This window comes from Oxyura jamaicensis, chromosome 26 (genome assembly GCF_011077185.1).
Source record: "Oxyura jamaicensis isolate SHBP4307 breed ruddy duck chromosome 26, BPBGC_Ojam_1.0, whole genome shotgun sequence".
Classification (NCBI taxonomy): domain Eukaryota; kingdom Metazoa; phylum Chordata; class Aves; order Anseriformes; family Anatidae; genus Oxyura; species Oxyura jamaicensis.
In genome coordinates, this window is record NC_048918.1 from 6,242,542 (window position 1) to 6,269,649 (window position 27,108).

A 27,108-nucleotide genomic window follows, 5' to 3' on the forward strand; every position below is an offset into this window, starting at 1 on the left:
GCCGGGAGGGCCCCGCCGCCGCCGCCCTGCGCCGCGCGGCCGGCCGGGCCGGTCCCCCGACGGGAGTGGGGGCGGCTCCTCCGCGGCCCGGGACACGGCGCGCACCGCGGCGACCTGCGCGGCCATTTCACAGTCTCCCTCACACACATTTAAATGGCCCGAGCGCCAGTGGGCACCGCGCAGGCGCCGCGCGGCGCCTCCTGGGAGCTGTAGTTCGCGGCTGCGTGCCGGGAACCGTAGTCCGCCCGCACGCGCAGGCGTGGACCGCGGCTCGGCCGGCCGAGAAGGGCGGCTCGGCGGCCGGGCACGTGCCCCCCGCCGAGCCAACGGCCGCAACGGGCGGCGGGAGGGTCGGGGCCGCGCCTCGGGCATGGCGGAGCGCGGCGGGGCCCGTCAGGCCCGTAAATAAACTCGGTTCGCACGGCTCGTGTTAGGCGGCACAGAAATACGCTTTATTGGGTTGTGCAGCGCGTCACAGCGCGCTCCGCGGTTGCGCGGTCCCTGACTTGGATGCGGCTGTCCGAGCGCCCGCGTTGTACAACAAGTCAAACCGGGGGGCGGCGGTGCGCGGGGCCGCTTGAAGCCAGCCGGGCCCCACCCGGGTCGCAGCCGTCTCGGGCCCCAGGGACAGTACGAGGGAGCCGCACTGATCGGTCCAGAAATGCCGCCCGCCGCGTCACACGGGCCGCGTGTGTGCTGAGGGGTCACACGTCCTTACACACGGTGTGCTGAGGGGTCACGCGTCCTTACACACAGCATTGCCTTGGAGGCATCAGTACTTCCCTTGCTGCATTTTTTTGGTTTGTTCATACAGTGAGGATGGTCGGGTCAGCTAATTCTGCAGCTTTTTACACGAGCTTAGTTGCTGTATGACCCATCAGCATCTGATCGGCTCAGATGGAAAAAGAAAACATTAATTAACTTAAAGATAAATTATTCCTAAATTTTGAGATGCTAATTCTCCATTCAACTAATGTAAAGGTATAAGGAAATGCAGGTGTGTGATGACAATAAAACTGCATGTGATTGCAGTTACACAGGTGCTATGTTGGCAGGATCTCCAGCTCCTAGTTTTGATTTGGTCTGGTCTGCACTTGGACCAAACTGGTCTTCCCTTCATTCAACAGTCGTCACTGGAATCTATTCCCAATGTACAGTGTTTTGTTTCAGAAAGCTTAAATACATAATTTTGAAGTGAATAGGTTCCAAAACACAATATAAATGTCACTATTTAGTATAAAATATCTATTCCCAGTTTTAATTTCCATCCTGTTATAAATTAACTGAAAGTGCCTAGCTGCTCATATTTACCTGTTCTTCTTTACCTTAAAACTTTAGTTTGTGAAGAATGTGCAAGTAGTGCCTCATCTGCAATATATCATGCAGCACCTTTTGATGTATTTAATTTGATGGAAACCTTACTGGGATGAGCACTCAAGGCATATCAGAAGGTACAAATCTGTAACACCAAATCTGTAAAATTTATCTAAATATTCCATGCCGGTGGTGGATTTCTTGGTCCTTTTGGTTTTGAAAATCGACTTGCAAAGCCTGGAAAGAAATTGTGTGTTGTTGTTGTTGTTGTTTTAGTGCAAATTCAGTATGTTATAGCTGTTGATCATGTAATTCCCTAAAATTACATTACATTAATTCCCTAAAATAATATGGTATTTGAAAATACTTTCAGCTTTCCCAAAATTTAAGATACAGTCAACTTGAAGCAACAGTCCATAGTTGTAAGTCAACTGGTGCAAAAACTATATGAATACAGTCTATCATACATATCCACACCTACTCCCATTACAACATGAATATCAAGAATATAATTAGATTTTATGCCTAGTCTGACAGAAGACTTCTCTAAAGTAGAAGAATTTAAAATTGAAAACAGCGTTTCTCCTCCACCATATTATACAACATTAGACAGCAGCCTAATGGAAATGGTACAGCTTTGTATTTGTCTTCTGCTGTCTCTGCTGCTACATAAAGGCTAAGGCCTCTCATACACTGAAAAATATTTTTCAGAACAGGTTTCGGGGGCTGTGTTTTCCACCCTTCCTGTTCCTTAAACAGATCATGAATAAAGCCATAAATGTTTAAAAGTCATAAGTATTATTTGTAATTTTGCAATGAGATCTCAGCACAGTTTTGCACAAATCCAAAGATGTATTTCTGGTGCATGTTCTACAGATAGAATGTTAGATAATTGCTGCAATAACAGATGAAGAGTGTTTAGAAGTACAGACAGGATGCAGGTACATTAAATTAGTTTAAAACAGTTTCATGCTATTTTGGGGTACCACCTCATTTGAGAGTTAACATTCAGCCTGGTACCTGCACTTAGACTTTCAAAAAACGGGTACCTCCTATTCCAAAATGCAAAGAGAAGAACATACCAAAATTAAGGAAAGAGCTCAGATGGTTTGATGGGGCAGATTCTGATGGTTTTGTCAGTGAAGATGGACTACAGATGCCTGGAATTACAAAATTATACTGGCACAGTGACCATCGTAATTCCCTGAAAAACTAGGTTTCTACACATCCATTGGAAAACATACTTCCACATGTACAACCACACTTGGCACAGATGTTATTTCAGCATAAGATGAAGATAAGTACTTTCCACACTGTCAGAGCTTGAAAGCCACACAGTTTTAACAACATTATTTGCTCATAGTGGGGAGTTAATGTACTACTGCAATACAATCCACTGGGAAAATGTTGACTCAGAAGTGCTTTAAACAGTTTTTAGCAGTCCTATTTTCAAGATAACCATTTAATTTTAGATCAAAGGGAACTTAATGAGAAACTCATTCTTTTGGCTCCAAATAGAGCAGAATCCAGGATGGGGATCAAGTTGATCATATTCCCCACAGCACCACTTTCCCCCATTTTGAAAGTATTTGTTCCACTGGTTTGAATGACCTGAAGAATTTGTAATTTGTATACACTGGAACTGCCCCTGAGGTAACCAAAGGGCACTGCAGCATCATTATGCTACTCCTAGAAGCACTATTACTGTCCAGATGAGATGGCACTCAACTAGCAAGTGCAGTTGTAAATATTCTATGCCAAAGTAAGCAGATATGCAGGGAGTTTGACATTTGACAAGTTCAGGTGCTTGAAAAATTCCAGTTATATCTTTATATATTTGCTTAAAGCCATCAGGAAGATGCACATTAGTCTGAAAGACTTACTTTTTCTCACGTTTTTCAGTATTTTCAAACTCTGCAAAAAAAAAAAAAAAGTAGAAGCTTGTTGGAAAAAATGTAGCAAGCAATTGTAGCAGCTACTATGATAAATTTAACTGATAAATATATATATATCACATCTCATAAAAATCATTGTGTCTAGCATCTGAGACAGAACTTCAGATTTCTGCCTTTCACATTGTCTCTGGCTTTTTTCTAACTAACAGTAAAGTCCCCAGTTTTTATTATTCTTGCTGTTTTCCTGCTGTTTTCCTTTCCTTTTCTGTTCAACCATAACATCCCAAAGTACAATTGATTATGAGCATAATTAACTAGAGCCACAGTGATTAACAGAATCTGTCCTACATGGGAATTTAGACTCCACTCAAGCAAATTTTTCCAAGAGGAATTAGCACTTCGGGTGAACAGAGTGCTGAGGCATAAACATTCACATAGGCATGACTGTGTTCCTACTGCACGCTGGTTCTGTCTACAGTTCTACAAGAGAATATTTTTACTAGCCTTGTTTCTGTGCCCAAAATAGAAGAGAATGGTCTCAAAGCATGTTACTTTCTCAAGGTTAGCAGTAAGAAAGTAACAATAGCTATAGCCAGAATGATTCCACCCTCTTGTTTTTCTATAACTTTTATGTGATTTTTTAAATTTATTTTTTACCTTGCTTCTCCTAAAGCATTTAACAGGCTCTTTTGATGATGCTTCAGAAGCATTGTTCCTCAAACCCAGAGAACTAGTAGAATTTCTTGGAGCAGGCTGCATACCTGGGAACATATATCAGAACATTTCCAGTGGTGATTAATGAATCCTCTTGCTTTTATTCTAAGTGCTTTGTTGCTGCTTATTGTTTCCTCTAATACAGCAACTGCAGAAATTTCCAACGCGTTCCCTGATTACATTTACTTCTTTAGGTAAAAAAGAACCTGACTTATTTACTTACCTGACTGCTGAACTCTCCTACAGTTAAGTCCATTGATAATATTTTGAATAGGTGGGCCACTATCACCTCAGATATCTACAGGCTTAGGTGTAAGTATAAAATCTCAGTTAAGTGTTGAGAAAATAACTTGTTACTTACTTGCTGTATCAGCAAGAACAAATGACTCTGGGGTTCTTTCAGGAAGCGGGGGAGGAGAGTTAGAGCGATCCCGGTTTGTCTCTGAGAAAGCAAAGACAGAAGGTTTGGATAACTGCCTTTAAAAACATATATATCTGTTCACCAAGAGGGCCACAGCACTCTAACCTGCACGTCTCCATTGTCTCAAAGGAAACAACACACCGTAAAAGGATGTGACAAACCTTAGCCTGAGCAGACTGCAGGGAAAATCATCATAAAGATATACAGAGTGGTGTAGTGACCGGTTAGGAAACATTAAACTACCAGTTCATTTGGTTGCAGAACTGTTTATATCTATTTAGTTGCAGAAGTATTTAGCAACACAAGATTTCTGTTGGACTGAGCAAAGATCCTAGAGACACTCATTAAATCTGGAAAAATAAAAGCAAGTTTGGTTAAAAGCAGACCCTATGTTGAAAGAAAGTTTATCTCAACATCAGACCTTTACCTGATCGTGAGCTCCGAAGCTTCATACTCTGGAAACAAAAAACAAGGAAAGTATTTGAAATTCCACATAACTAAATGTGGTTCTTTTGCACTCAAGAAAGCCTTAGAGGATGAGGAAATGATGTTACATGCAAACACCCTCCCCCACACACCTCCATGCTCATGTAATGGAAAACAGACTTACACCGTATTGTTTCACTTTACAAAGCCCTAAGTCACCTATGGGATGATCAAAAGATGCCTAAATTTTGTTCTGCTCTTGTCTGTCCCACAGAGTGTTGTGAACCTCAGTGGATCACTAACTTCCTGTCTTCGTTATCTTTCTCTAAAATAGGGATGATATTTTTACTACCTTGTATGGGATTTAGGACAAAAGAAATAAAGTTTGGAGCAAACTAATGTTTATAAGGAGGATCCTTACTGAGACCATACCTTCCTTCCAGTCCTGAACCCTGAAATAATTTATGGAAAGTATAGACCACAAAAACTAGGGTCTTTCTCACAGAAGGAAACATGATAAGGAAATTAGTACAATGAGAAGAGATAAAAAGTCTTTTATTTACCTTACATGGTCTCAGTCTCACTGTGTCATTAAACACATCTGAGTGAGACTCACCACTCCACTCCAAAGAGGTTCCAATATTTTTATTTCTGGCTGGAAGCTGAAAATCAGAAGTGGCTAGGGGAAATTCTCCTAGAAACAATAAAGCACAAGAGAGGTCATTTCTCATCCCAGGCAGCCAGAGCAAAGGCACTGCCATGTACTGTGATCCCACAGAAAGGTGTGAGGGTGGGGGTCCTCGTAGCAGGTGTCAGTCACTGCTCTGTTAAATGCACTTACCCGATTCACTAGCCACAATGAAGGACTCAGGGGTTCGCTCAGGCAGGGGCGGAGGATCATCATCATCTGGCTGGGGCAGGATGTCTAATTGACAAGATGTGGTCAAATTACCTGCATGGCACAACACAACACGAGAACTACAGACATCTGCAAAGACACTGAGAACTGACTGCTGCAACCCAGCTGCACACCAGAGATTATGGTAAACATATGTAAACTGTACCTAAAATCCAGCCAGTCCTCAGCACCAACTCGTCTGCTGCTGGATACATGCCCCAGGCACACACTGCCAGCAGCATTAACAAGAACCCCCTAATGCACTGGGGAAGATTACTTGTGTACCCCAGCACACAGACAATCCCTCAGCTGGTAGTACCACTGCAGCTTGGTTTGTACGCATCTCCTGTGATGTTCCCAAAATCTCTAGCATCTAGATAAGGATAACATTCATGACACCACATCCTGACAGGCCTGAGCAGGACAGAGGTGAGCAGTGCCAAAGGTGCAGACAGAGAAATGCCTGACCAGACCAGACCCTGACTGGGAAGGTGATTTTAAGGTGACAGATCTAGGCAGACACTAACACTGAAGTCGTGGTTCTCTCAGTCTCAAGGGGATGCCAGCATGGCTCTTGTCAGATAGGAGTGGTTTTTGGCCTTGGTTCCTCAAAGAAAACTATTTCTGGGAGCTTTCTGCTTGGATTGCCCTGCTCTAAGAATTAATCAGCATCAGTCCTTGCCTCCCCGTGAGAACTGTACCAAGGTGACACAGTAGTATAATCTGAACCTCAGAATCATGCTGTTCTAAAAGCATTGTCTGTTTTTACAGGAAATATGTAAGGTGGGATGAAACTGCACGAGGCCCTCCCCAGCTGGTCTCCGGCAGGAGGCTCAAGGGCAGCGAGAGCCCTGCTGGACGCCGAAGGACTGCACTCGCCACCCCCGCCAGCTCCCGACCCCCACAGCAGCACTCACTCAGTGAGGACGTCCTCCCGGCACTTGGGTGGTGAATGTGGTGGGATGCAGGCCTGGGCGGTGTGGAGCTGGCCACCACGCAAGGAGGGCCTTGTGTGTCCTGCCCCACTGCCAGCACCGTGGATAGTGGGTCATCTGGTGAGAGCGAAGAGAAGTAGGGGTCTTCCGCCGAACAGAAGTAACAGTAAGGACATTGCCCACAGTTCCTGTGGCCTGGGGGGGCTTCTGCTACTCGGCTTGAGTGGTTCAGCTCAACAGGGGAAAATCCATCCTGCTGTTTTTCCTGGAAGCTTGAGTAACAGGCATTTGGTGACCGAGAACTGAAAATGGGCTTCACATCCCCTCCATCACAAGCCCAGGTTTCTCCCTGCTGCTCCAGCACAAAGGGGGTTGATGTGGTACGTGTCAGAGGTGCTTTACCATGAGCCCCTTTCCTGCCTGCTCTCTGCAGCTCCAGGTCCACAAGCAGCTGCCCAGAGGACCTGCTGCTGAACTCCAAACTGTGGTGTTTCTGGAGAGCTTCCCTTGTGCCCCACATCTCGGCAGCAGCTGCATTTCTGCTGTTGCTGAAGTTCAGAGTGCCAAAGGAGTTGGCCTGTCTGATGGGAAGGCCTCTACCCCCAAAGCTGCCGTGCTGTCCTTTGGCAGACGAGGATATCAGTGATGCTTCGTTTTGTACCGCTGGAGAAAAATGTTGATGCACATTCTGGTCCTCTTGCCCTGAGCTGCAATAAAGCACAGCAGCATGAAGTCAGAGATGTCAAGTACTTAGAAATCTCTGTTAGCCTATTAACAAGGCCCCACAACATTGTCCCTAAGAGCAGGTACATTCCCCAGATTGCAGAGCCTGGTTTAGCCTCAAGCAATGAACATGGTAAAGGACTGTGCACCCTGGTGCGCTATTTGGACACCATTTAATGATGAACAGAGGAAGCCCCTTTACACAGGTAAATGACTGCTTCAGTGCAGGCTATCTTCAAAAATAAAATTATTTACAGAAAGTGCACGCATGAAAACCAAAACATGTCCACAGAAGGGTCTCATCACCCTTTGAAGCTGCCTGTAGTCTGGAAGCTGGGGTCCTCAGGCTCCCCATTCCTAGGCAGGAGGCACTTGTGTGGCAAATGCAGGGGAAGGATGGGCACCGGCTAGGAACACCCTGCAGGGTGCATGGCTCTAGGTAGAGCACAGAGATGAACCAGCACAGGAGTGTTTCATCTCCACGTTCATTAGCCTTTTTTTATGCTGCCCTGGATGTGTTTTAATTTTTTGTATGTGAAACACTCTAAGTACAACTTGAAACAGACGGAAGGGGAAAAGAGGAGGACAGGTATTGTCATGCAGGGAAGAGGCTAAGACTCAGTCTCAGAGACACATCAGTAAGAAGAGCACGAATTACATTAGGAACAAATGTGAGAGACAAAGTGGGACTCAAGGGAGGCTGTAGAGATTGCTGACAATTGAAATGCAAGATTTAAACAAAATACGCATTTCATGTATTCCTGAAATAACATGGGTAACTGAAAATACTTGCCCACAGGATACTTGTGCTGTGACCTTACCAGGTTAGTAAACTCAGAGTATAAATATCTTCCACTGAAGTCAGAAGCGGCTTGGGTACAGGATGCCTGGTTTGAATCTAGTGAAAAAAAAGGTCAGTAAACAAGAGTAAGGAAGAAGAATGCAAAGAACACAAACATGCTATTTCAGGAGATGGAATTTATGCCAACTACTTTTAATTATTAATGGAGTTTGGGAATGACAGACACCAACTTAAAAACACCAGTTTGGAGCTGAAAACTGAGGTAACCAGACCCTCCTGAACTGCTCTTTCTGTTCACACCTTTCTGAAATAACATACGGCCAAATGAGAGCCCAGCTGTGCCAAACACCTGCAAAACTGCCTAAGCAGAGAGCTCTGACTTTAGGACCCTGTTCGGACGTTCAGCGTGGCTGTGCAGGCACTGGTTTCATTTTTGACACTTTGTTGCACGACCATCCCCCTTGCTCTGTGAGGTGCTTTCAAAGGGCAGTGAGGTTTAGCAAGGGGTTTGGCCAGGAGCTACAAAACCACATCCGGATTTGAACTGTTTTCTGCATTTTGTGTCATTCTAGTCTTGCATCTCCTTTGCTTACAGACTATCCACAACACATACAAAGGCACTTTCCAGCTATTTTCTCACTGATCTCTGGCGAATACTATGGTAAAACTGAGGCAGAGTCCCATTGCAGGATCCTGCTCCCCATTCTTTACAAAAAAGCTTCTGAAAAAATTATCTAACTTGTAAGCCTTAAGAATGGCTATCTGTTTACTTCAGCAAGATTGCAAACAGCTACACATGCAGCGTAGAAGGCAGCGTTCATGCCAGCAGTCAGAGAAGAATAAGGAGAACAAAGAAACGATTAACTGTGGATGTTTCAGATGTTCCTGTTTATGTAACTTTATACCAGGAATATGTTGTTCTTCCTCAAAGGTGTATGAGATTTGAAAGACTTTGACATGGGTTTTCACAAGATGTTTTAGCCTACTCTCCCCCACAGACAGTCTGTGACGCTAATTATCTCACTCAGTTGCTTGCAAGCACTCCATGAAACCAAGTTTCATGAGCACATCCACGTGAAAATCAGCCACTGCTGGAGAAGGTTGAAAATATTCTATTCACTCCTTACATTAAACAGTGATAAAAGTATATAATGGTTTTGAGACAGAAGAAAGTTTAGCTCTCACTTGAGGCCAACTCTTGTGGTAAATGTTGTGTGATCAAGGAAACAGCTGGATTCTCATGGTTAACTTGAAAAGAGTCTCAGTTCGGGCTGGGGCCCTGTCTCTGTAACTTTAATACACTTCCTTGCAGAGTATATAGAAATGAATTAATGTATTTGTATTAATGAAATAGCAGGTAAGATACTTAGGGCCACACAAGCACCTCCATAAATTGGAGGCTTCTGTTATAATGCAATTATGAATAAATAGGGCATAATGGTGATTCATTCCAGGTCTACAGAGGAAATCTCTGCAGTAGGAATCTAGGTTAAAGCTGGTGTGCCTGAGCCTGCAAGAGGCAGTATGTTTATCCTGGTGACTTTTACCTGTGAAGCAGCAGAATCTTCCTGGGCATCAAGTGCTTTAATCTGCCTTTTGAAGAGTTCAATGACAGCATCATAAACCAGCTTGTACTGCTCCTGCATCACGGACAAATAAAACATACATGAGAGCCAGCATCACATTGCTTGTAAATGGTCATCTCTTACGCAAATCAAACATCAGCCCCCTTATAGAAGCTGCCACTTTGTGGTCTGTAGACAGGATATGTTATCAGACGTAGAAGCTGTAATTTCCAAAGGGTTGAGACTGAAGTATTTGTTTTGTTGTCAGCTGCACAAACAACATTGTTCTGCACTAAGCTTCCTCTTCATTCTGTCTCAGCCGAGAAGACTTCTCGCTTTATTTCCTGGATAGACACTTGTTTCACAGCATAAGCATTCAGTAAGTGAGTCTGCAAGCACTAAGCTATTCCAGCTGTCTACAAGGAAATGGTCAGAAATTCATTTCTGCGAAATGATTCTTCTGCTCAGAAAAGGGACCTTACAGAACATCTACACGTCTAGTTCCCAGCAGTGCAACCATTTTGTTCTTCCTTACTGCAAGCCCTCCTGAGGAACTGTTGATGTTTCAGTACTGAGTTAACAGTACTGAACATTAAGAAGTATTAACAATAAGTATTAACAGAAATATTAACAATACCAGTTGTTATAATTTCCTGAGCATACCTTGGTCTGCACTATTGAAGGCCTTTGTGTGCGCATCTCCTGGATCAGACTAAAAATACTGAAGTTCACTGGAACAATCTTGCAAGAAAGGGAAGATATTAAAAATTAAAGGCAGGTTATTCCAAGGAGCTTCCACGTTGTGATGCAGTTTAGAACGGTGTCCCAAATTCAGACCTGCTACTGCAAGAGTCTTTAACAAAGGACCTGCTTATCAAGCCACCTTTATGAACAGTCTTGCCTCCTCCCTCCTGCCTTGCACTCCAATAAAATGCCATTTTTTATAACATTGGTAACAGCTGGGAATATTATGAAGGACAAGATACTGATTTCATGGATCAGGGGATTCAGCATTACTGTGATACAGGAAATAACCACTTTTCAGAATCTCAGCAATCTGGCACAAGTCCAGGGATTACTTACTGTTAAAACATACAAACACATTTTTAATGACGAGTCAGAGTAAAGCAAGGTGTTAACTTGAAAACATTGGATTTCTGATACTACAGTGTGGAGAGACAAACATAGGCAGTAAACTTGTATTGAAGACTGAAGGCCAGTACCAAGGTTAGCCCAGTGATCTTAAGAGCAAGACAGGGAGGAGAGAGAGCAGGGAGGTCTCCAGCCTGTCTGCACACCCCAGGCTGCATCGGGGCTATTTGCACCAGGATGCAGAGAGGAGGGAGTGCAGCACCAACAACAGGCAGTGCACGGGTGGTACAGAGCCCGAACAGAGAAGCAACACAAACTGGCTGTCAGGTATCAGCAGTTTGGCCAGTTGGGCTACAGGGAGTTTTCATTCACAGTTATTATCTGAAATACACCTGCGTGCAGTGAGAGAGAGGTAGAGCTGGGAGTAAGAGGAGGAAGAAGGTGAGGGAGAGAGACAGGGAATCGCACGGTGCTACACACACGCTGTTTGAGCATGCGTGGCGGGACTGACACCTACTCCGTCCTTCAGCAGCTTCCAGGTGTAGTCGATTGCACAGATGACTCCTGTTCTCCCACAGCCAGCACTGCAATGAGAGTCACAGCAGGGTTGCTAGTAGAGGCTAGCGGTGGCCATGCTGTATTCTCCAACAAGAATATTTCTAAAAACCCACAGCCTTGCATCTCCCACACCTTGGACAGTGCAGACTCACACAATGGCCCTCCCACTCGTGGTAGCAGCTCCACCTGGCTGCACATAAACTTCCACCTGACAACTGCTCTGCTGAAGGCTAGAAGGCACAACTCCTAGGCCTCCTACATCCTCCTCCTGTGGTGACCAGGACTGCACACTGTTCTTGGTCTCAGCTGTAGCAGCTATCACTGGCCTGCTGTCACCTATCTCCTCTCCTGCTCTCCAGCCGTACCAGTGGCTCAGAGGACACATTTGTCTTCAGGACTTCCTAGGAGAGGATGGAGACTCCAGTCCTGCACGGGCTGTGCCACCCACCCCCATGGGCGCTCAGCAAGTGTGGGGAAGGCAGGGAGGAGCCGGGAGCTCTCACCTACCTGCAGTGGATGCAGATGGGAATGCTGTCATCTGGCTGGTAGCAGCGAACCTCACTGATGAGCTCGAGAATGGGGTCAATGGAAGAGGGAACATCATGGTCTGGCCAATTTTGATAGTGGAATTGGTGGACAGTGCGGATTTCCTGCAAGAGGAGAAAAATGCTGACAGGAGACCGAATTAACTGTCAGTGCAGCAAGCACAAGCTGATGTGCTACAGACATCTCTAATTCCCTGCTGTGTTGGTAGGCAAAGGCTGCAGGTTAGCAGTGCACTTTGTGGCTGTTCTTGCTGCGAAGGACACCTTGGCACTTTTTGATGTTCTTGATATTACCTCGCTTACCCAGGATCTAATTTGCCACAACTAATAAACAGCTTCAGAAACTGAACTTTGAGTTAATTATTTTTTTTACTTTCTTAATTCCTTCAGCTACTTCTGAATCCAAAATAGCATTCTGAGGAGTGTAAAATTTTCTCCAAAATGCACCATATTTTAATACTGATATAACAAACCTAACCAAGATTCTCTTCCTGCCTCTGCCTTTCCTACTTACTTCATTCAGGGTCACTTTTAAAGTCCTGATCACATATTCATTTTTCTTTTCTTCAGCTTCCTGCAGAAAAATAAATTAGGGTCATTTTTTCTGCAGATGACAATAGTTTCCAGTGCACGTGATGTGGTGTTAATGACACCTATACTCACACAGGCAATGGAGAAGGGCCCACACTGCAGGGAGGAGTCACCCAGGTCTGCCCAGTACCGCTCACATTTTTTCTGTTGCAAGAAGCAGATGTCTGGTTATTCCCTGCTGCCTGCCTGCAGCATCTCCTGTCTGTCTTTGCCTGGCAAATCTCATGCCAGGAGGCCCAACTCCTGCTGCTGACCAGTCTCTACCCTTTCTTTCCCTCGAGTCATCGGGGCAGGACTGGGGCTGGTGACGCTCTCAGCCGCAGGTGACCTGTGCTCATTCCTGGCTGCCAGCACCATGTCTCTGGGTGCAGTTTTGCACCGGTCTTTGTGGCAAGGGGGACAACGACGGATGCCAGGGTGTTTGGGTCTGGCTCCCCTCCTAAAGAGGCCAGTTACGCTACCAGAAATGGTTTAAGAATTTGCTGCAGGAGACTCAAGAAACAGTTTGTATCAAATAGAAACTCACTGTCCCTAATGAGATTTAATAAAAATCTGCATCTCTCCACCCTTCCCTGTCACTGTCATGGCAGGGCAATCTCTGATATGTACTCACCTTTCCCATTTCAAACTCCATACAAGCCATGATCACGATCTGCAAAAAAAACAAGGTTTGCTAGAGAAGCCTGGAGGCAAGTTTCTTATCCGGGAAGAAAAATCAAACTTATCATTTGGGGATATTTATCAGCAATGAGGAAGTTACTTGGTCTGTCTTCCCCAGAGCCCCACAGTATTATGCAAATCAAACCCAGGACATCTTCCACAGCCCAGGTGCGAGGACCTTCCCCCCTTGGTGCCCAAAAGCAGAGAGCCACAAGCAGCGGTCATGTCTCAGCATATGTGAGGGAAAGGCTCACAGGAAGGATGCAGGTCACACAGAACATCTGAGTACCACCCAGATACTACCGCTGTCTCTTTAGCCACAATGGAGTTCTAGCTGGTTTTACAGACAACTTTTCTTTATTAAAACAAAACAAGCAACAACAAGACATACAAATCTGCACCTTACCAGGACTTCATACTCCCAAATCATCCTCCAGAAGTCAATGACAGTAGTGGAGAGAGGACCCTGGGTTGCAATGTATGCTCTTGGCCCATAGACGCCCTAAAACAGCATTCAAATCAGATACGTAGTCACACTTGCATGGTTCCCTAAAGGAAATAAAAATCTTCCCTCTTTCTGAATACTAATTCTACCCAATGAGCCCAATAAGGACTTAGGAGGGCTTTTATATAGTTAAATTTTAGGCACATAAATTAAAAAAGTAACCAGAAACCAAAGCGTGAATACTTCTCAAAGCCAAAGGCAAAGCCAGGGAGCTGGGCTTGAGGCAAGATCTGCTCCCAGGGATCCCCCTGCCTTGTAGTGCGTTTGGGAGAGCCTACAGGCTCAGGGAGAGCCTGACGGCTGACCCCACTCTGCAGAGTGCAGCCTGGCACTCCTGTGGCCGCTGGCCAAAGAGAACTGTGATCCCCTGTGAAGGTCTGTCCACTTCAGACACGTTGCACAGAGCCCTCACTCACAGCGGTGGAGAGCGAAGGAAATCTTCCATCTATCAGAGAAGGGTTCAGGGTCCAGCGAGTCCCAACTCCATGGAGCCACTAAATTGTCGCTGAGCCCACAGTGACCTGCCCCGTTGCTCGCTGCTGCAGTTGGTCTCAGCAGCGCTGCCGTGCAAGGCTTCCTGCCTGCCTGCTGGTTTGAGGCAGGGCGACTCTGGCCACGGGCAATTTTGCACCATTGCCCAGCAGAGGCAGGAAGCGGGGGCTGCAAGCCACAAGCTGTTCCACCCCCAGTTCCAGCACACGTGTCACCCCTGCTCTGCTGGCTGGTGCCTCTGTACTGCAGGAGGTGTTCTGAGGGGCTTGCTGACGGCGTGCAGCTTCTGTAGGTCAGCTATCTTCATTAACAGCACAGAAACTGCCACAGGCACAGGGCCTGCTCCTCCAGGCACAAGTAAACCGGGCAGCTCTAGCAGCTGCTGCAAACACCATTGCACTGCAAAACACGATGAAAGAAGCAATACCTTGATGAAGTTGGCATTGATGTAATGAGAATCTGCATCCGATGTGATCAGCGACAGCTCCACTCTGCTGTGGTCAACTGCAGGCACAAAAGCAGGAGAAGCAGCAGCAACAGTTAGCGTTTGTCCCTCTTGGCAGTTGGGCCCCTCAGGCTGCAGCATGAGGGGCCTTGGAGGAGCACATGCATCAGAGAGCTCTTCTCCAGAGCCGACCAGTGGCTATGCAAGCAGCCAGAGCCTCCTCCAGCACTGACAAAAGCCCTGCGCAGAGCTGCCACTGCCTGCGTACTGCAGCAGACCAGCACGCTCTCCTTCAGAGCCAGCAAGAGCTGCAGCTGCTGCCACTACCATGGGGCAAGACTGTCCTCCTTTACTACGGAGCAAGCCAAACCTAGAATTGCCCTGCACTTGGTCTTACTGAGATCTGTGGGGTTAGGTTTCTTTCCAAGACAGAATGGATGGGAGGGACAGTCTGCTCTGACCCCAGGACAGAATTTGCTTTGGCGATTCCAGCACCAAGCAATGACAAACCACAGCAGTTCCTGCCTGTGGCCTGCTTTGTACACCATGGAGATGTCCTTGTCCAAAGCCATCCCCTACAAGGTCTTGGTTGCAATGCCACCCAGAAAGCTTGCAAGGATTATCAGTAGAGGATGTGTTTCCTACTGAATTGACATTCTTCATTCTCTAGGAAATATATGCCAAAGTCTTCCAGAGCATGCTTTGAAACAGTCAGAAACAAAGCCTTAAATCTGAGCAGCTGAATTCAAGGCCAGGAGACAGCCAGTGATATGTTCACATGCAAGCAATTATGCGGGCAGATACTGAAGGAAGAGGGCAAAGTCAAGCTAGCAAAAAAAGAAAGGCTGAATAGCAACATTTGCCATTTCCAACCTACAGGGTAAGATGTCTTTGTATCTGTTCTTCTTGATGTTCTCTGGGTGCTCAGATGCTGCTGTAGGGTAGATTTTATCCGATCTGTATTTTGTTGACTGCCTTTTCAGCTTCTGTGATAGAAGAATGGAACAAGTTACAGCAGATGTGCTACATACAACACGCTACTAGAGAGCACGTGTGAAAGTCTCTAGGGGTCAGGCTTACCACCACAAAGTAAGATCTGCACCATTAATTCTTTCCTGAGTGGCTTTTCTCAAGGTACTCAGAGCAAGAATAGAGACAGAAGCCACCTAAGAGCTTCAGCACAGACTTCTGAAGAATGGAAAGCATGTGCCGAGGCAGTACCCACAAGAGGCTCAGGCATGTAGGCTTCTGAAGTGAGATGATGCATTTATATAGCATGTAAAGCATCACCCTCATGAGCAGATGAGACAAGGGAATCTTTCTCAGTATAAATGGCACCCAGATAAGAGGATTAATAATATTAAAAGACCTCTAATAAATGACATCAGAAGGGACATTAATTAATTGATTTTTCTCGCTTTATTAAAGATGCTCCTATCTGTGGCTGCAAACAGCAATGCTGAATTAAAAAGGGCATGAGAAATCAGAGCAAAGTAGTTATATATGCTGGTGAGAAAGAAAGGAGGAGAAGGAGTCCTAGAAGAGACCCACAGAAATATGAATCTCTAGTCTCTTTCATTTCCAGGGTAAAGCTGCTGCACTCTTGGAGTGTTCAAGCATATTTTTCCTTGTAAAGTGTAGAATTTTATTTCATTGACATCAGCCCCTAAGTAATAAACACTGTGAATGACCATTGACTTTGAAAGTACCATTCTTGCTGTATTCTTTCTTTCATAATTTATTGTCTACCTGGCCACTTTTCTTACCAACAAGGGGTGGTTTTGATTTAAAACAAAAGGCCGTTTCTCTAATTGCTATCTCTATGGTTTGACACTCCAGAGGGCAAGTCTCTCACTTTCTACCACCCTGGAGCCACGCCATAACAGACCTTCCCTTGGACATTGTTGTTGCAGTCCAGAGAACTGGGCTAACAAAGGAAAACCCTCAGCACCCTGTGCCTTTACAAAAGAAAGCTATACAGGGGTGAGAAGCAGAGGGAAGGGACCATTGGCACACCTGAGCTGCAAGGTGATGGAACGTCTTGTGCCTTGCACATATTTCATGGTCACCCACGTGAATTTTAACAGGAAGTGGAAACAGTGGTTCAGCTGCTCTGCCCATATAGCAGAGGAAAAACATGCTGGTCTCAGGGTTGCTGAGCCAAAATAGCTCAGTGGTCAAATGGTTGGTGCTGTGGAGATGGCCGTGCCTTGCTGATGGTGCAGGCAACACCATCTCAGTGCATTGGAGGCAGTGAGCTCTAACACAACAGCACATGAGCAGGAATGGTGGGAGTTCAGGACACTGATTTTTGGATGCTCAACATACACCACCTCAGGGGTCAGCCTGCCAGTGACCTTTGCATTGCGGCTCACACACGCTTGTATTCCAGTTCTCCCAAAACCTCCCACCCAGTTTTGGGGATCCTGTCCTCTGTCCTGACTGCCATAAACATTAAGCAGCTGTGGGAGAGTTGCAGAGCTCCTTGCCTGCTCTGGACGAGCAACTGCCAGGATGCGACACCCTGCAGGGCCCGCGTGCGTGAAGCTGCAGAACAATGATATTTGCCATAAGGCCGCGTCAGGCAATGAAGGGCTCTGTAGCTCTGCTTGTTTGATCAAGCCATGCTGCCCATGCGGAATACTGCAGGTGAGAGGTATAAACAGCAATGTACATCTCATTTCCACGGTATTTCTGTGCACAGAAATACAGGTTCAGTTCTAAGTAAGTCACTGTTTTTTAGTATTAAACTGGAGTTTTTAAAGGGTCAGAATGAGTAAGGAAGAAGGCACAGGAGGCCTTGGACAGTCCATGTGTCCAGTCTTTATTAATCAAGAACATGGGGCATGTACTGTGTGACAGAAGGTGTGGGAGCTGCAGGCAGCAGGATGTTTTTTGCAGACTGCACATCCCTGTAACCTCCTGGTTCCTCGGGTGTTTGTATCCTCCCTCTGCCTCGTTCAAGTGCCACCCCACCTTCAGGGGTAGGCTTTCATGGAAGGAGCTGGAATCACTCAGCACTGGGGCCAGTCCTCTCATAGCTACAGCTCTGAATCTCCTTACTCCCACCCCTGCATAAACTGATATAAAAATGATCAGGAAATGACTATATATGACAAAGCAAGTGAGATCAGCAGGGATCAAACTCTGGCTGTGAGACTGCATGAACAGAAAAAGGAGACTCAAACAGAAAAACCCTCTGTCATTTACAGTAACACCACCACAGTTTGTATGTGCATGCTCTTGTTCATGCAAAGAGAGAGGAAACAGTAGGATGGAGAAATAACATTGAACATTTTGACCAAGCTGGGGAACATGAGCCATCTCTGTTGTCTGTTAAAGCACTCACACTTCCAAAAGTGGCCTGTAGCTCAGGCTGTTTGGGGAAGATTTCTTCCCAGGCCTAGAGGAAACATTGCCCTGACCACTTCTACAAGCTGTTTTTGTCAGAAAATTAGCTGTACACTTGGCTGCTAGAACTAGCACGTGGACCCAGGCTCGCCACCCCTGCTGCCTCACATTGCACAGTACAACCCCAGCCCAGCAGTAAGGGGGAAATTCAGCAGCTTGTGACAGTGCTTTGTTCCATGGAACAACAGACTGTTACTGCAGGCTCAGATTAATCACTTCCCTCTGACCCAGACACCTGGAAGTCAAGTACTAAGCTTTTCCCAAGCGTTTGAAGTGCAAGTCTTCACTGGTATGGCAGAGCAAGGCTGGATCTCATGGGGACTGCCAAGTAACCCCCGCCTTCCCTAGGGCTTGCTGCCTGATGCAGCCCCTATCTGGTGGCGTGGCTGGGTGACAGTGATTATTCTGGTGTTTGAGACATCTCAGATATTACAGCTGCACCAGTTTTACATTTCCCTATGTCTTCTGAAGCTGATCAATGCCTTTGCTTCTCAGAGCAGCCCAGAGAGCCTTCCTCCAGCTGATATATCAGTAGCTGTCACCAGCTATCAGGTCTATCTGAGAGACTGTGGACTGCAATCTAAGCTTCCCCTCTGCCACCTAAACAAATCAAGAGTTGGCAGAGGCCTAACAGATTGGGGCACTGCACAGATTTCCACCAGACAGACACTGCAGAACACTGGGGAAGGTGGGAGCCATCAACAATTCTTGCTAGTTTTGCCTTTAAGGAAGAATAAATTTATTTCCTGGAAGAGCCAGGAGCACTAACAGACATAGGAGCACATGCACTCATTCCAAATGGATGCTGGAGCCCTTCCACATAACCTGGCAGAGTGCTGGAGGCTGCAGAAGCAGCCGACACAGCTGCTCAGGTCACTGCCTCCCTCATGCCTTGGCCAAGGTGCCAGACGTCCACGGGACATGGAACAACCTCAGGGCCACATGTCATTTATCTGGACACCTGTTCCCTTACTCTGCAGGGTGGTATAGGGGGTAGGATGGGTGGTTTCTAGTGAAATAAGAAGAGAAACAAAATATCTCAGGCAGCATCTCAAGATTCCCAACAGGAACAAATACATAACAGATGTAACCTGTGGCAATAGGAGAAGAGGCAGCAAGCAGCTCTGTCTCTGTATTCCTTACTATGCCCCCATTGTAGTATCAGGGCAAAGTGAAACCATATCTTAACAAATGCATTCGCTAAGGAGAAAACAGGAAGTACTTGGTTAATTATTTAAAAAAAAAAAAAAAGTTTTACTTTGAATGCAAACCATTAAATCACTCTTCTATCTTTCAACCTTTTTCTTTTCACTCTAGTTAACTCCTGCATCTCTTTCTGCTGCAAAATTTATAGAAAATCTAATCATCACATGCAAATTATGTCCCTGTATAGGGAGAGGCAACTGAGCAGTTCCCTTTAAAGTCAATTGAAACACAGAACTGTGCCTTAAGCAAACTTACCAAAAACTCCTCTACAAATGCTTCTTGGTTGAGCTTCTTGCTTTGGGTCCTTTCCAGATTTTGCAGCAGAATTTCCCTTTGGTCCATGTTGCAAGAGACAGCGTGAGACTGGCCTGCCGAACCCAGGAACGGACATGTCAAGTGTATGTCATAGCGGAAAGCACCAGCCCGGAGAGCACTTGCTGCAGGCTGTGGTTTACTGACTTCATCACAAGTCTTAAAGGAAATTAGTACGTAACAGATATCGTGGCCAAATAACAAAACAAAACACACAGCCCTGGGCCTTAGCACCTCCTTTTAAAACCACATGCGCTCCACGTGTGCACCACGGAGAGGGTGAGCAGCACCGCCCTGGAGTCCGAGCCTCTGTGCGCACTGTGTGACAGAGAGGGTTGGAAGTTGGAGACCAGCACCAGGTACCCTGACACCCGACTCCTCAGGCTGATGAGAATCCCCTGGAGTCTCACGAGCAGCCAACGGGATGAGATCATCTTTGCCAAGATACTTGTCCAAGGCATAGCATGCTCCAGGTCACAAGCCTTCCTCATCCTGCGTTGATGCAAATGCCCACGTTTTCCTCATGCCCACGCTGTGGCCTGCTTTCCAGGGATCAGCTCAGCTGCAGAATATCAATCCAGGATCATCTATTCATTCTTACAAGAGCTTTAAATAAAACCACTTTACAGCATTGTGAGCAAAACATCAGACTTTGTAAAACTGCCTAAATTTGGCATAAGAAAAACATTGTCAAATTCATTCTTTCTGGTCCTTTTGCATCAGCAGCCAGAAGTGAACCACTGCTTGCTTGCTCCATGAAGCCCAACGGCGCTGGAACATGCTTACACCATTCCCTCTTGTCACCTGGATTCAGACAATAACTGTCAGGTACGCAGAGCAAAGAGATCAGGAACCAGGAAGCAAAATGGACAGGTTCAGATGGAAAACCTGCTTCAGGTGCCCCCATCACTTAACTCTGGCACACCTGATGAAAAGCATTCCTTACGATGGTTCAGAGTCCAGTGCTGAGATCTGTGCCCCTTTCACAGGAAGAACAAGCATTGGATACTAACTAATTAGATTATTTCTCTCCCTATTGAGGAAAAATAGATACAGAAACAGGCAATGAAGAGGAAAGTTACTTAAAAAGAGCAGCTGGCTCCAGCCTGGAGAGGTGGAAGCGTTGCTTCTGCCTGTGCACAGGGTGTAGCGGCAGTCCAGCTCCAGCACCAACAGCAACTCCAAAGCAAAGAGCCCTGGTGTATTCAGAAATGCAATGGTGCTTCAGCAGCACAAGATGCAAAATGGTACCTGGGAAACTGCTAAATTATGATGTGTAACATTCTCTTAGGATTGTGCTCCCCCAAAAAAGAAAGTATTCCCAGCTTTCAAGCATGATTTCCAGCAAGACAGTGCTGCCTGTGCAGAGGAGGACATCAGGAGCAGCTGTCAGCAGAGTGCTCAAGCACATGGGGCTCTGACAAGTAGCCAGGGGGAAGGTTTCAAGCTCAGGACAGGTGCAACTAGAAGAGCCCCTGGAACAATGTGCAAAATGTTCCCCTTCATGTTTATAACTTATTCTGCTTTCCACATTAGCTGCAAAATATTCTGAAGAAATAGTTTAGACAGATGCTGAGCATGTGAATCTGGCTTGCACGTTTTATTCTCCTGAACTTGCACAACAACAGTTCCTGAACAAAGAAAACCTACCTCAGGTCTACTCTTCCAGCCAGAGTTCCCCACCTCTGGTACCAGAAGACTATAAAAATCCAGTTAACTATGCCATCCTAATTCACCTCACTTCCTGTCCGCAATATTTATAGGTACTCAAAAAAAACCCTACAGGGCAAATTGGAAATGAGTGGGAAGTAGATACAAACTTCTCTGAGGCCATCCATTTTCTCAACTTGCATAGGTGGGGAAAACTAAATGAAATAAAAATAAATTAAAAACAATCACCTCAGAAAATATGGGTATCACAACTTTGATCTTTTCAATATCTCACATTTTGTAGAAAGACTTCAGACTAGCTGTACCAAGTTTAGTTATTATCAGTAAATAGCTACAAGATTTCTGTGTCCAACTGCCAAAAGGCAAAGGACCCTGAAAGAACCCTCGCTGTTAAAATAATGTCAAATATTAATTTTGCAAAAGAAACCTTGGAATCACCTGAGACAGGTGATCCAAAAAACACAGATCTGTTTAGGATAACTAATGGAAACGTTTTAAAGCAAATATTACCTGATGAATCTGAAATTAGTACTGCAGCATTAAGCCTTTAACCTTTGAATAAGAGTGAAGCCCACTTTTATGGACACATTTAAGAGATGCAAGAAGAAAAACAAATAATAACATTTATTGGTTTTTAGTTGTAGTGATATAGAATATCTTTTACACAGTTCTTATTTGTATGATTCTTCTGGCAATCTGAACAAATATGAAAGCAATTGTCCCACTTAAATCAATGAAATCCAGACTTTTTGGAAAGTAGTATAACACTTCCTCTCAGTCGTCCAAGTTCTCCTGAAAACAAACAAAAAACAACCCATGTGTATGTATTTTAGAGGAAGAATTCAAGGTAAGTTTAAAGGAGCTGGCAGGAAGGGAAAGATGTGGGACAGCAAGACAGGCTTTGTGTCTTCCACTGTGACCCTCTCCCGAACTGATTTCACTGTTCCACAGAGAAAATGTACCAGGTGCTGTCCATAGAACTATGTCAGCAGGAAAGTGCTTTTTGTTTGACTAATCCTTAATAGCTCCCAAGGCACTGAGATAAGGAATTAAATCCTGACACAGAGGAGCAGGTGGGAATTTTGATACTGACTTCAGTGAGTCTTCACCAAGGTATTTAGCAAAGCTGCATTTTGACAGCTACAAGAGGAGTTGGCTGATGTACGGGTCAAGGAGGGGACACTGGGTGGCTGGATGTCAGTGACCAGCCAAGATAGGTGTCAGGCAGAACACTGTGTGGGAAAGCTGAGAGAAACAAAGGGACAGAACCAGAAAGGCTCAGACAAACATCACAGCAAACTTCATGTGCTTACCCATCCTCCACAGGCCTCAATGTAGTTTTTCACTTGAGCATTTCCATTAATCACTGTTGTGAGTTGACTGGGATGGAACATAGATGGGACTTTCTTAAGAATATACATCATCAGTTTCACAGAAACAGAGAGAAATGCTCTCTCATAGACCATCTCAGGGTTCTGGTCACTCCAGCTTCTGCTGAGAGAATCCACAGCAGCCCCAAACTTCTCCATCTGCAAGCATCAAGAGGGCAGTCTGAGCTTTTCCTTTTTAAATGATCACAGGATAAGTGAGTCTTGGCTCAACACCCAACATTCAATTGAATTCCTGCATTTGTTTCTTCTACCCATGACTAAAGCAAGTGGGCCCCACAACTCCCTGGTGATATCCATACAGCGCAGGACATTCAAGGCAGGGCTCTCCTTTACTTCTGTCTTTACTGCAGCTTGTGCAAACTACAGCATCAGGAAGCATGTTTGAAGGACTGGGGAGGACAGCTATAGCCAGAGCTGCAACAAACCTTAAGGTAGAACTACATGCTGCATTTGCACCAAAACCATACTGGCATGAGATCTAAGACTTCAGGGCAAGCTCAAGCCAGACCACCTGGAGCACCTGGTCTTCTCCCATCACAGCCTTCCTCCTGTACACAGTATTTGCCCCCCACCAGTGCCAGACTATAGATTATCTACTGCAATGACAGATCAGCCCAGGCAGAGCCAGGGCTACTCAGGTGATAAAAAGCAGCTCCCTTGGAAGAGACAAGGAAAAAAGTTGTAAGAAATCACCCACCTGGAAAAAGGCAAAGGACTGAGCAGGTCCTACAGTCCTTTGCTTAGCTTTTGTTCTGGTGGCTCATACACTGCCAGCTAGACAGAAATGAGCAGAGGCAGGCTGCTGGCTATCATGTCCCTTTCCATCAGACATCTCTGACTCCTATAGCATAAGTTGGTCTTCTCCCCAGGCTTTTGCTATTCTCCAACACAAAACGACCTCCAGGTTGCCCTACAGACAAAGAGCAGGCCCAGGGCCAGGCAGGACAAGGTATCCTTTACCTTCCCTGTGAGTACTTCAGCAAGAACCTGTGAGGAAACCCTTTCAAAATCCATGTTGCACTGGTCCCCGATCTGTCGCAGACGACTGGCAATAATAACTGGGTCAAAGTCACTTGGAGGTTCTCCTTCAAATGGCTCAGGCCCTAAAACAATGAGCAGAGAGAGAGTAGGGTAAGGGATTATGGCATAATATATTATTAAAAGACAGAGAAAATGGGAAAATATAAGCTTACAACCAAGCATATGTAACACATACTACATTCACAAAGCTACCTTAAAAGAGAGCTAAGGTAGTTAATGTCTCAAGCACTTGGGACAATAACGCAGAGTAGACCTGTGACAAGACACATTAGGATATCTAAAACCAACATCCTTAGGAAATACTGTAAAGTCATTCAAGTATTCATAGATTCAGAGGGATCAAATTAAGGTTCCACAGGCAGCTCCATACCATCAATTTGTCCAGGTCTCTCCTCTCACCATAGATTCTTCATGCCCAAGTTTTGCTGCAGAGACATCCCCAGGGCCTTTCTTTTGCCTTTCCAGATTTTAGGCAGCTCCTTCCTCCTGAGCTTCCAAAAGCAAGCTAGAAGAGGGCTTGGGGAGCACCTTGTCTCTCCCTCCTTTGATTCCAGGGACACACTCCCGTTGATCAGCTGGCAAAGTCCTACTTATATTCCCCCAGCATTGCTAGGCTGCAGATCATTGTGTATGGAGAGGCACTGGAGAATTTAGATATCAAACTCAAGGTCTCTTCTGAGCAAGTGCAAATTGCAACATTTCGGAGTCACATAGTGATCCAAACTTGAGAAGGGTTTCAAAGGAACAGAAGACATACTTCACAAATTTCAAAATTTTATATAAAAACCATTAGAATGTCTCAGCTAAACAACTTATAGGGGGGTTACATGTGTTGTGTTTTTTTTTCCCTCAGTTAAAGTATTTCTCCTTAAAAATACTGAGAAAAAAAAATCTAATTTTTAATATGTCTGAATATTCAGCCAGAAGGAGCTACCCATCACTGAAAATTTCAGCACAAATATTTCCAAGTTTGACAAGACCATAAGGAACTGAAAGCAGGATCTTTCAAAATAGAGTAGTGAGCAACTTTATCTTCAGTGTTGCTTCCTGACCCAGCTGCCTTCTTCCCCCCCTCCTCTGCCCATAGCCTCTGACATGGCTGCCGCTGCCCCATGGCTCTGTCCGACCAGGCAGATCTGCAGGCCCTCGGCGGGCATCTCACGGCGCTCAGGGATGTGAAAGCACCTGATCCAGGAGAGGGAAACTAGCACCAGGCTGACCGGAGACTTTTGGGCAAGACAACAGACATAGAGCTTCCATCTAAAACCTGTTGTTTAACAGGGATGGCAGTGTTTCCATGAAGTGTGTGAAAAGCATATCACGATTACCGTTACAATACAGTCATTAAAAATTGTAAGATATTTTACAGAATAGGATTAACAGAGCCACACCTTGCACTTACGATAAGGCCATTACGGTAACCAGTGTACTTTAATCTTAAGCCAGCGAGCCTTCTCTAGGGTTTTGCCGTTGTATAAAACACTCGACAGACTACTGCACAGAGCAGAGTTGGAGCAATGCTTCCTGTTTCTCTCCATGCCCTGGCTGAAAGCTACTGAAGTGGGAAGAGCAATGGTTACGCTGCCAGAGAGGATTTTCGTGGCTGTGACAAGGAGACTTCTCATGACACCATGCAAAGCCCAACTCTCTGCAACTTTCAATAGAACAGAGGGACTGCTGCCTACACGCTCCTCTGAAAGGAAGTCATGAGGCTGGCCAGGTGTGGCTTTCTGTCCTTCCCTTTGGGAGCCCCAGCAGGCAGCGAGCTCACTGGGCTGCAAGGAACTGTGGGGTCCAGCTGTAGGCAGCGCCTGCCCTGCCCACCCCCATGCTCACCATTGCCTGGGAGAAGCATGGTCGTTCTCTATCAGGACATGCCCCCCCCCCCCCCCCCCCCGATTTCCATGGCCCAATAAATCAGGCTGCAGCTATGGCCTTCATGGGGTTCAGACAACCCCACCTCACTCTAACTCTTCCTCCAGAAGAGCTAACTCGGAGGTCATCACAGGTCTGTATTTTAAAAAACCCAACAACCAATGCCAAGTTACAACCTCCTTCTTTTAAATATTCAGTCACAACACTTCTCTAACATCTTCAGCAAACAAACAAGATTTTTCTCCCATTTCCCACCAAACTTTAGGTCTTACCTCCTGAATCTGTCTGCAGACAGCGATTATCTATTTCATCTCCATATAAGAGATCATAGTATAAGGCGTTCACAACATGTTCTGTCTGTTCCTCAAATGTCTTCATTGCAGTTTTCTCCCAGCTATCTGAATGAAGTTGAAGGCAGGACCTCTGTAGCTGCTTCTCTCCCCAGGTGTCTCTGAATTTTAGCTTCCTTTTCCCCGTAACTGCACAGGCCCTTCCTTCTGGGAAGACTCCTCCCCAGAACAACACAGCATGCAGATATTTGCTCTCTTAACTGTGATCATTCAAACTATGGGTGTGGCTTAGTTTCAAAATAAGCCATAGCATTAAGATTAACTGAAATAAATAACTACAAGAAGCCAAACACTGCTCACCTGCTCATTCTTCAGGAAAGGTACCTGGACAAAAGGCTGGAAACTCGAAGTCCCTGTCCCAGACCAACACTAGATTCAGACTAGCTACTGGTCAGTAAAGGACAGTTTGCCAATAATCTATCATTTTCTTCCTGAAAACTGTGTAATATGAGTCCTGCAACGCACCTCCTCATGTGCTTATAGAAACTGGTAGTAGGAGCCCTGCTAGAGTCAACTTCTTAACTACATTTGAATTCACCCCTAGATGGCCCACCCCTTACAGTAACTTGTCACACAAGACTGAAATAACTTATTGCACACTTAATGTTTAAAGATAAAGAATCTTGAAAGCTTTGCTTCAAGGGAAGCTGAGGTACAAATCCTGCGTGAAACAAAAGCAGGACAGAGTGCAGTTATTTCAGGATCCACTGTAACCATCGGGCTGAATCCATCCCACAGACTTCAGCCAAGAGACCAGCAAATAAATACAACAGAAAGCAGTCAAGAGTGATTAATGTTTTTATTTGGAAAAACAAAAATAAAATCTAAAACATGTTGTTTAACAGGGACAGCAGCATTTCTGTGAAGGGCATGAAAGGCATATCATGATTTACAATTACAATACAGTCATTAAAAATTGTAAAATATTTTACAGAATAGGATTAACAGAGCCACACCTTGCACTTACGATAAGGCCATTACGGTAACCAGTGTACTTTAATCTTAAGCCAGCGAGCCTTCTCTAGGGTTTTGCCGTTGTATAAAACACTCGACAGACTACTGCACAGAGCAGAGTTGGAGCAATGCTTCCTGTTTCTCTCCATGCCCTGGCTGAAAGCTACTGAAGTGGGAAGAGCAATGGTTACGCTGCCAGAGAGGATTTTCGTGGCTGTGACAAGGAGACTTCTCATGACACCATGCAAAGCCCAACTCTCTGCAACTTTCAACAGAACAGAGGGACTGCTGTCATAGTAATTTCTGATTACTCTTT

The 27,108-nt window shown here is 45.5% G+C and overlaps 3 protein-coding genes across 3 annotated transcripts in view; all 3 read right to left on the minus strand.

The window, feature by feature from the left end:
• The window catches only part of RSBN1 (round spermatid basic protein 1), a 16,862-nt gene extending 16,736 nt beyond the window's left edge, over window positions 1–126 (minus strand). The window contains exon 1 of the mRNA XM_035347394.1: window positions 62–126. Within this exon, the coding sequence (XP_035203285.1) occupies window positions 62–126 (65 nt within the window). The remainder of the gene's footprint in view (window positions 1–61) is intronic.
• A 1,066-nt stretch (window positions 127–1,192) lies between these two features.
• Window positions 1,193–19,652, minus strand: PTPN22 (protein tyrosine phosphatase non-receptor type 22). The gene is made up of 21 exons (XM_035346900.1): window positions 19,454–19,652; window positions 15,459–15,567; window positions 14,564–14,640; window positions 13,546–13,641; window positions 13,093–13,131; window positions 12,552–12,623; window positions 12,403–12,462; window positions 11,851–11,993; window positions 11,303–11,369; window positions 10,357–10,434; window positions 9,676–9,768; window positions 8,148–8,224; window positions 6,586–7,310; window positions 5,612–5,722; window positions 5,334–5,464; window positions 4,772–4,799; window positions 4,285–4,365; window positions 3,867–3,970; window positions 3,198–3,228; window positions 2,397–2,474; window positions 1,193–1,551 (listed from the first exon to the last, which is right to left on the minus strand). The coding sequence occupies exons 1-21, from the start codon at window positions 19,538–19,540 to the stop codon at window positions 1,487–1,489; spliced, it is 2,352 nt and encodes a 783-aa protein (XP_035202791.1). The 5' UTR covers window positions 19,541–19,652; the 3' UTR covers window positions 1,193–1,486.
• A 2,134-nt stretch (window positions 19,653–21,786) lies between these two features.
• BCL2L15 (BCL2 like 15) lies at window positions 21,787–25,995 on the minus strand. Its single transcript, XM_035346905.1, has 4 exons — window positions 25,761–25,995; window positions 23,533–23,675; window positions 22,495–22,710; window positions 21,787–21,973 (listed from the first exon to the last, which is right to left on the minus strand). The coding sequence occupies exons 1-4, from the start codon at window positions 25,864–25,866 to the stop codon at window positions 21,956–21,958; spliced, it is 483 nt and encodes a 160-aa protein (XP_035202796.1). The 5' UTR covers window positions 25,867–25,995; the 3' UTR covers window positions 21,787–21,955.
• Window positions 25,996–27,108: the final 1,113 nt, after the last annotated feature.

What these genes read in the sequence shown, in the direction of transcription:
- PTPN22 (XM_035346900.1), bottom strand. Translation starts at nt 19,540, where the DNA reads ATGGACCAAAGGGAAATTCTGCTGCAAAATCTGGAAAGGACCCAAAGC. An exon ending in GGCCCTTCTCCATTGCCTGT is followed by an intron (nt 12,463 to 12,551) that starts GTGAGTATAGGT and finishes ATTTTTCTGCAG; the next exon opens with GAAGCTGAAGAAAAGAAAAA. An exon ending in CCCATCTGCATCCACTGCAG is followed by an intron (nt 11,370 to 11,850) that starts GTAGGTGAGAGC and finishes CTCTCATTGCAG; the next exon opens with TGCTGGCTGTGGGAGAACAG.
- BCL2L15 (XM_035346905.1), bottom strand. Translation starts at nt 25,866, where the DNA reads ATGAAGACATTTGAGGAACAGACAGAACATGTTGTGAACGCCTTATAC. An exon ending in TCTGCAGACAGATTCAGGAG is followed by an intron (nt 23,676 to 25,760) that starts GTAAGACCTAAA and finishes TCATTGTTTTAG; the next exon opens with GGCCTGAGCCATTTGAAGGA. An exon ending in CTGAAGTACTCACAGGGAAG is followed by an intron (nt 22,711 to 23,532) that starts GTAAAGGATACC and finishes TGATGCTTGCAG; the next exon opens with ATGGAGAAGTTTGGGGCTGC.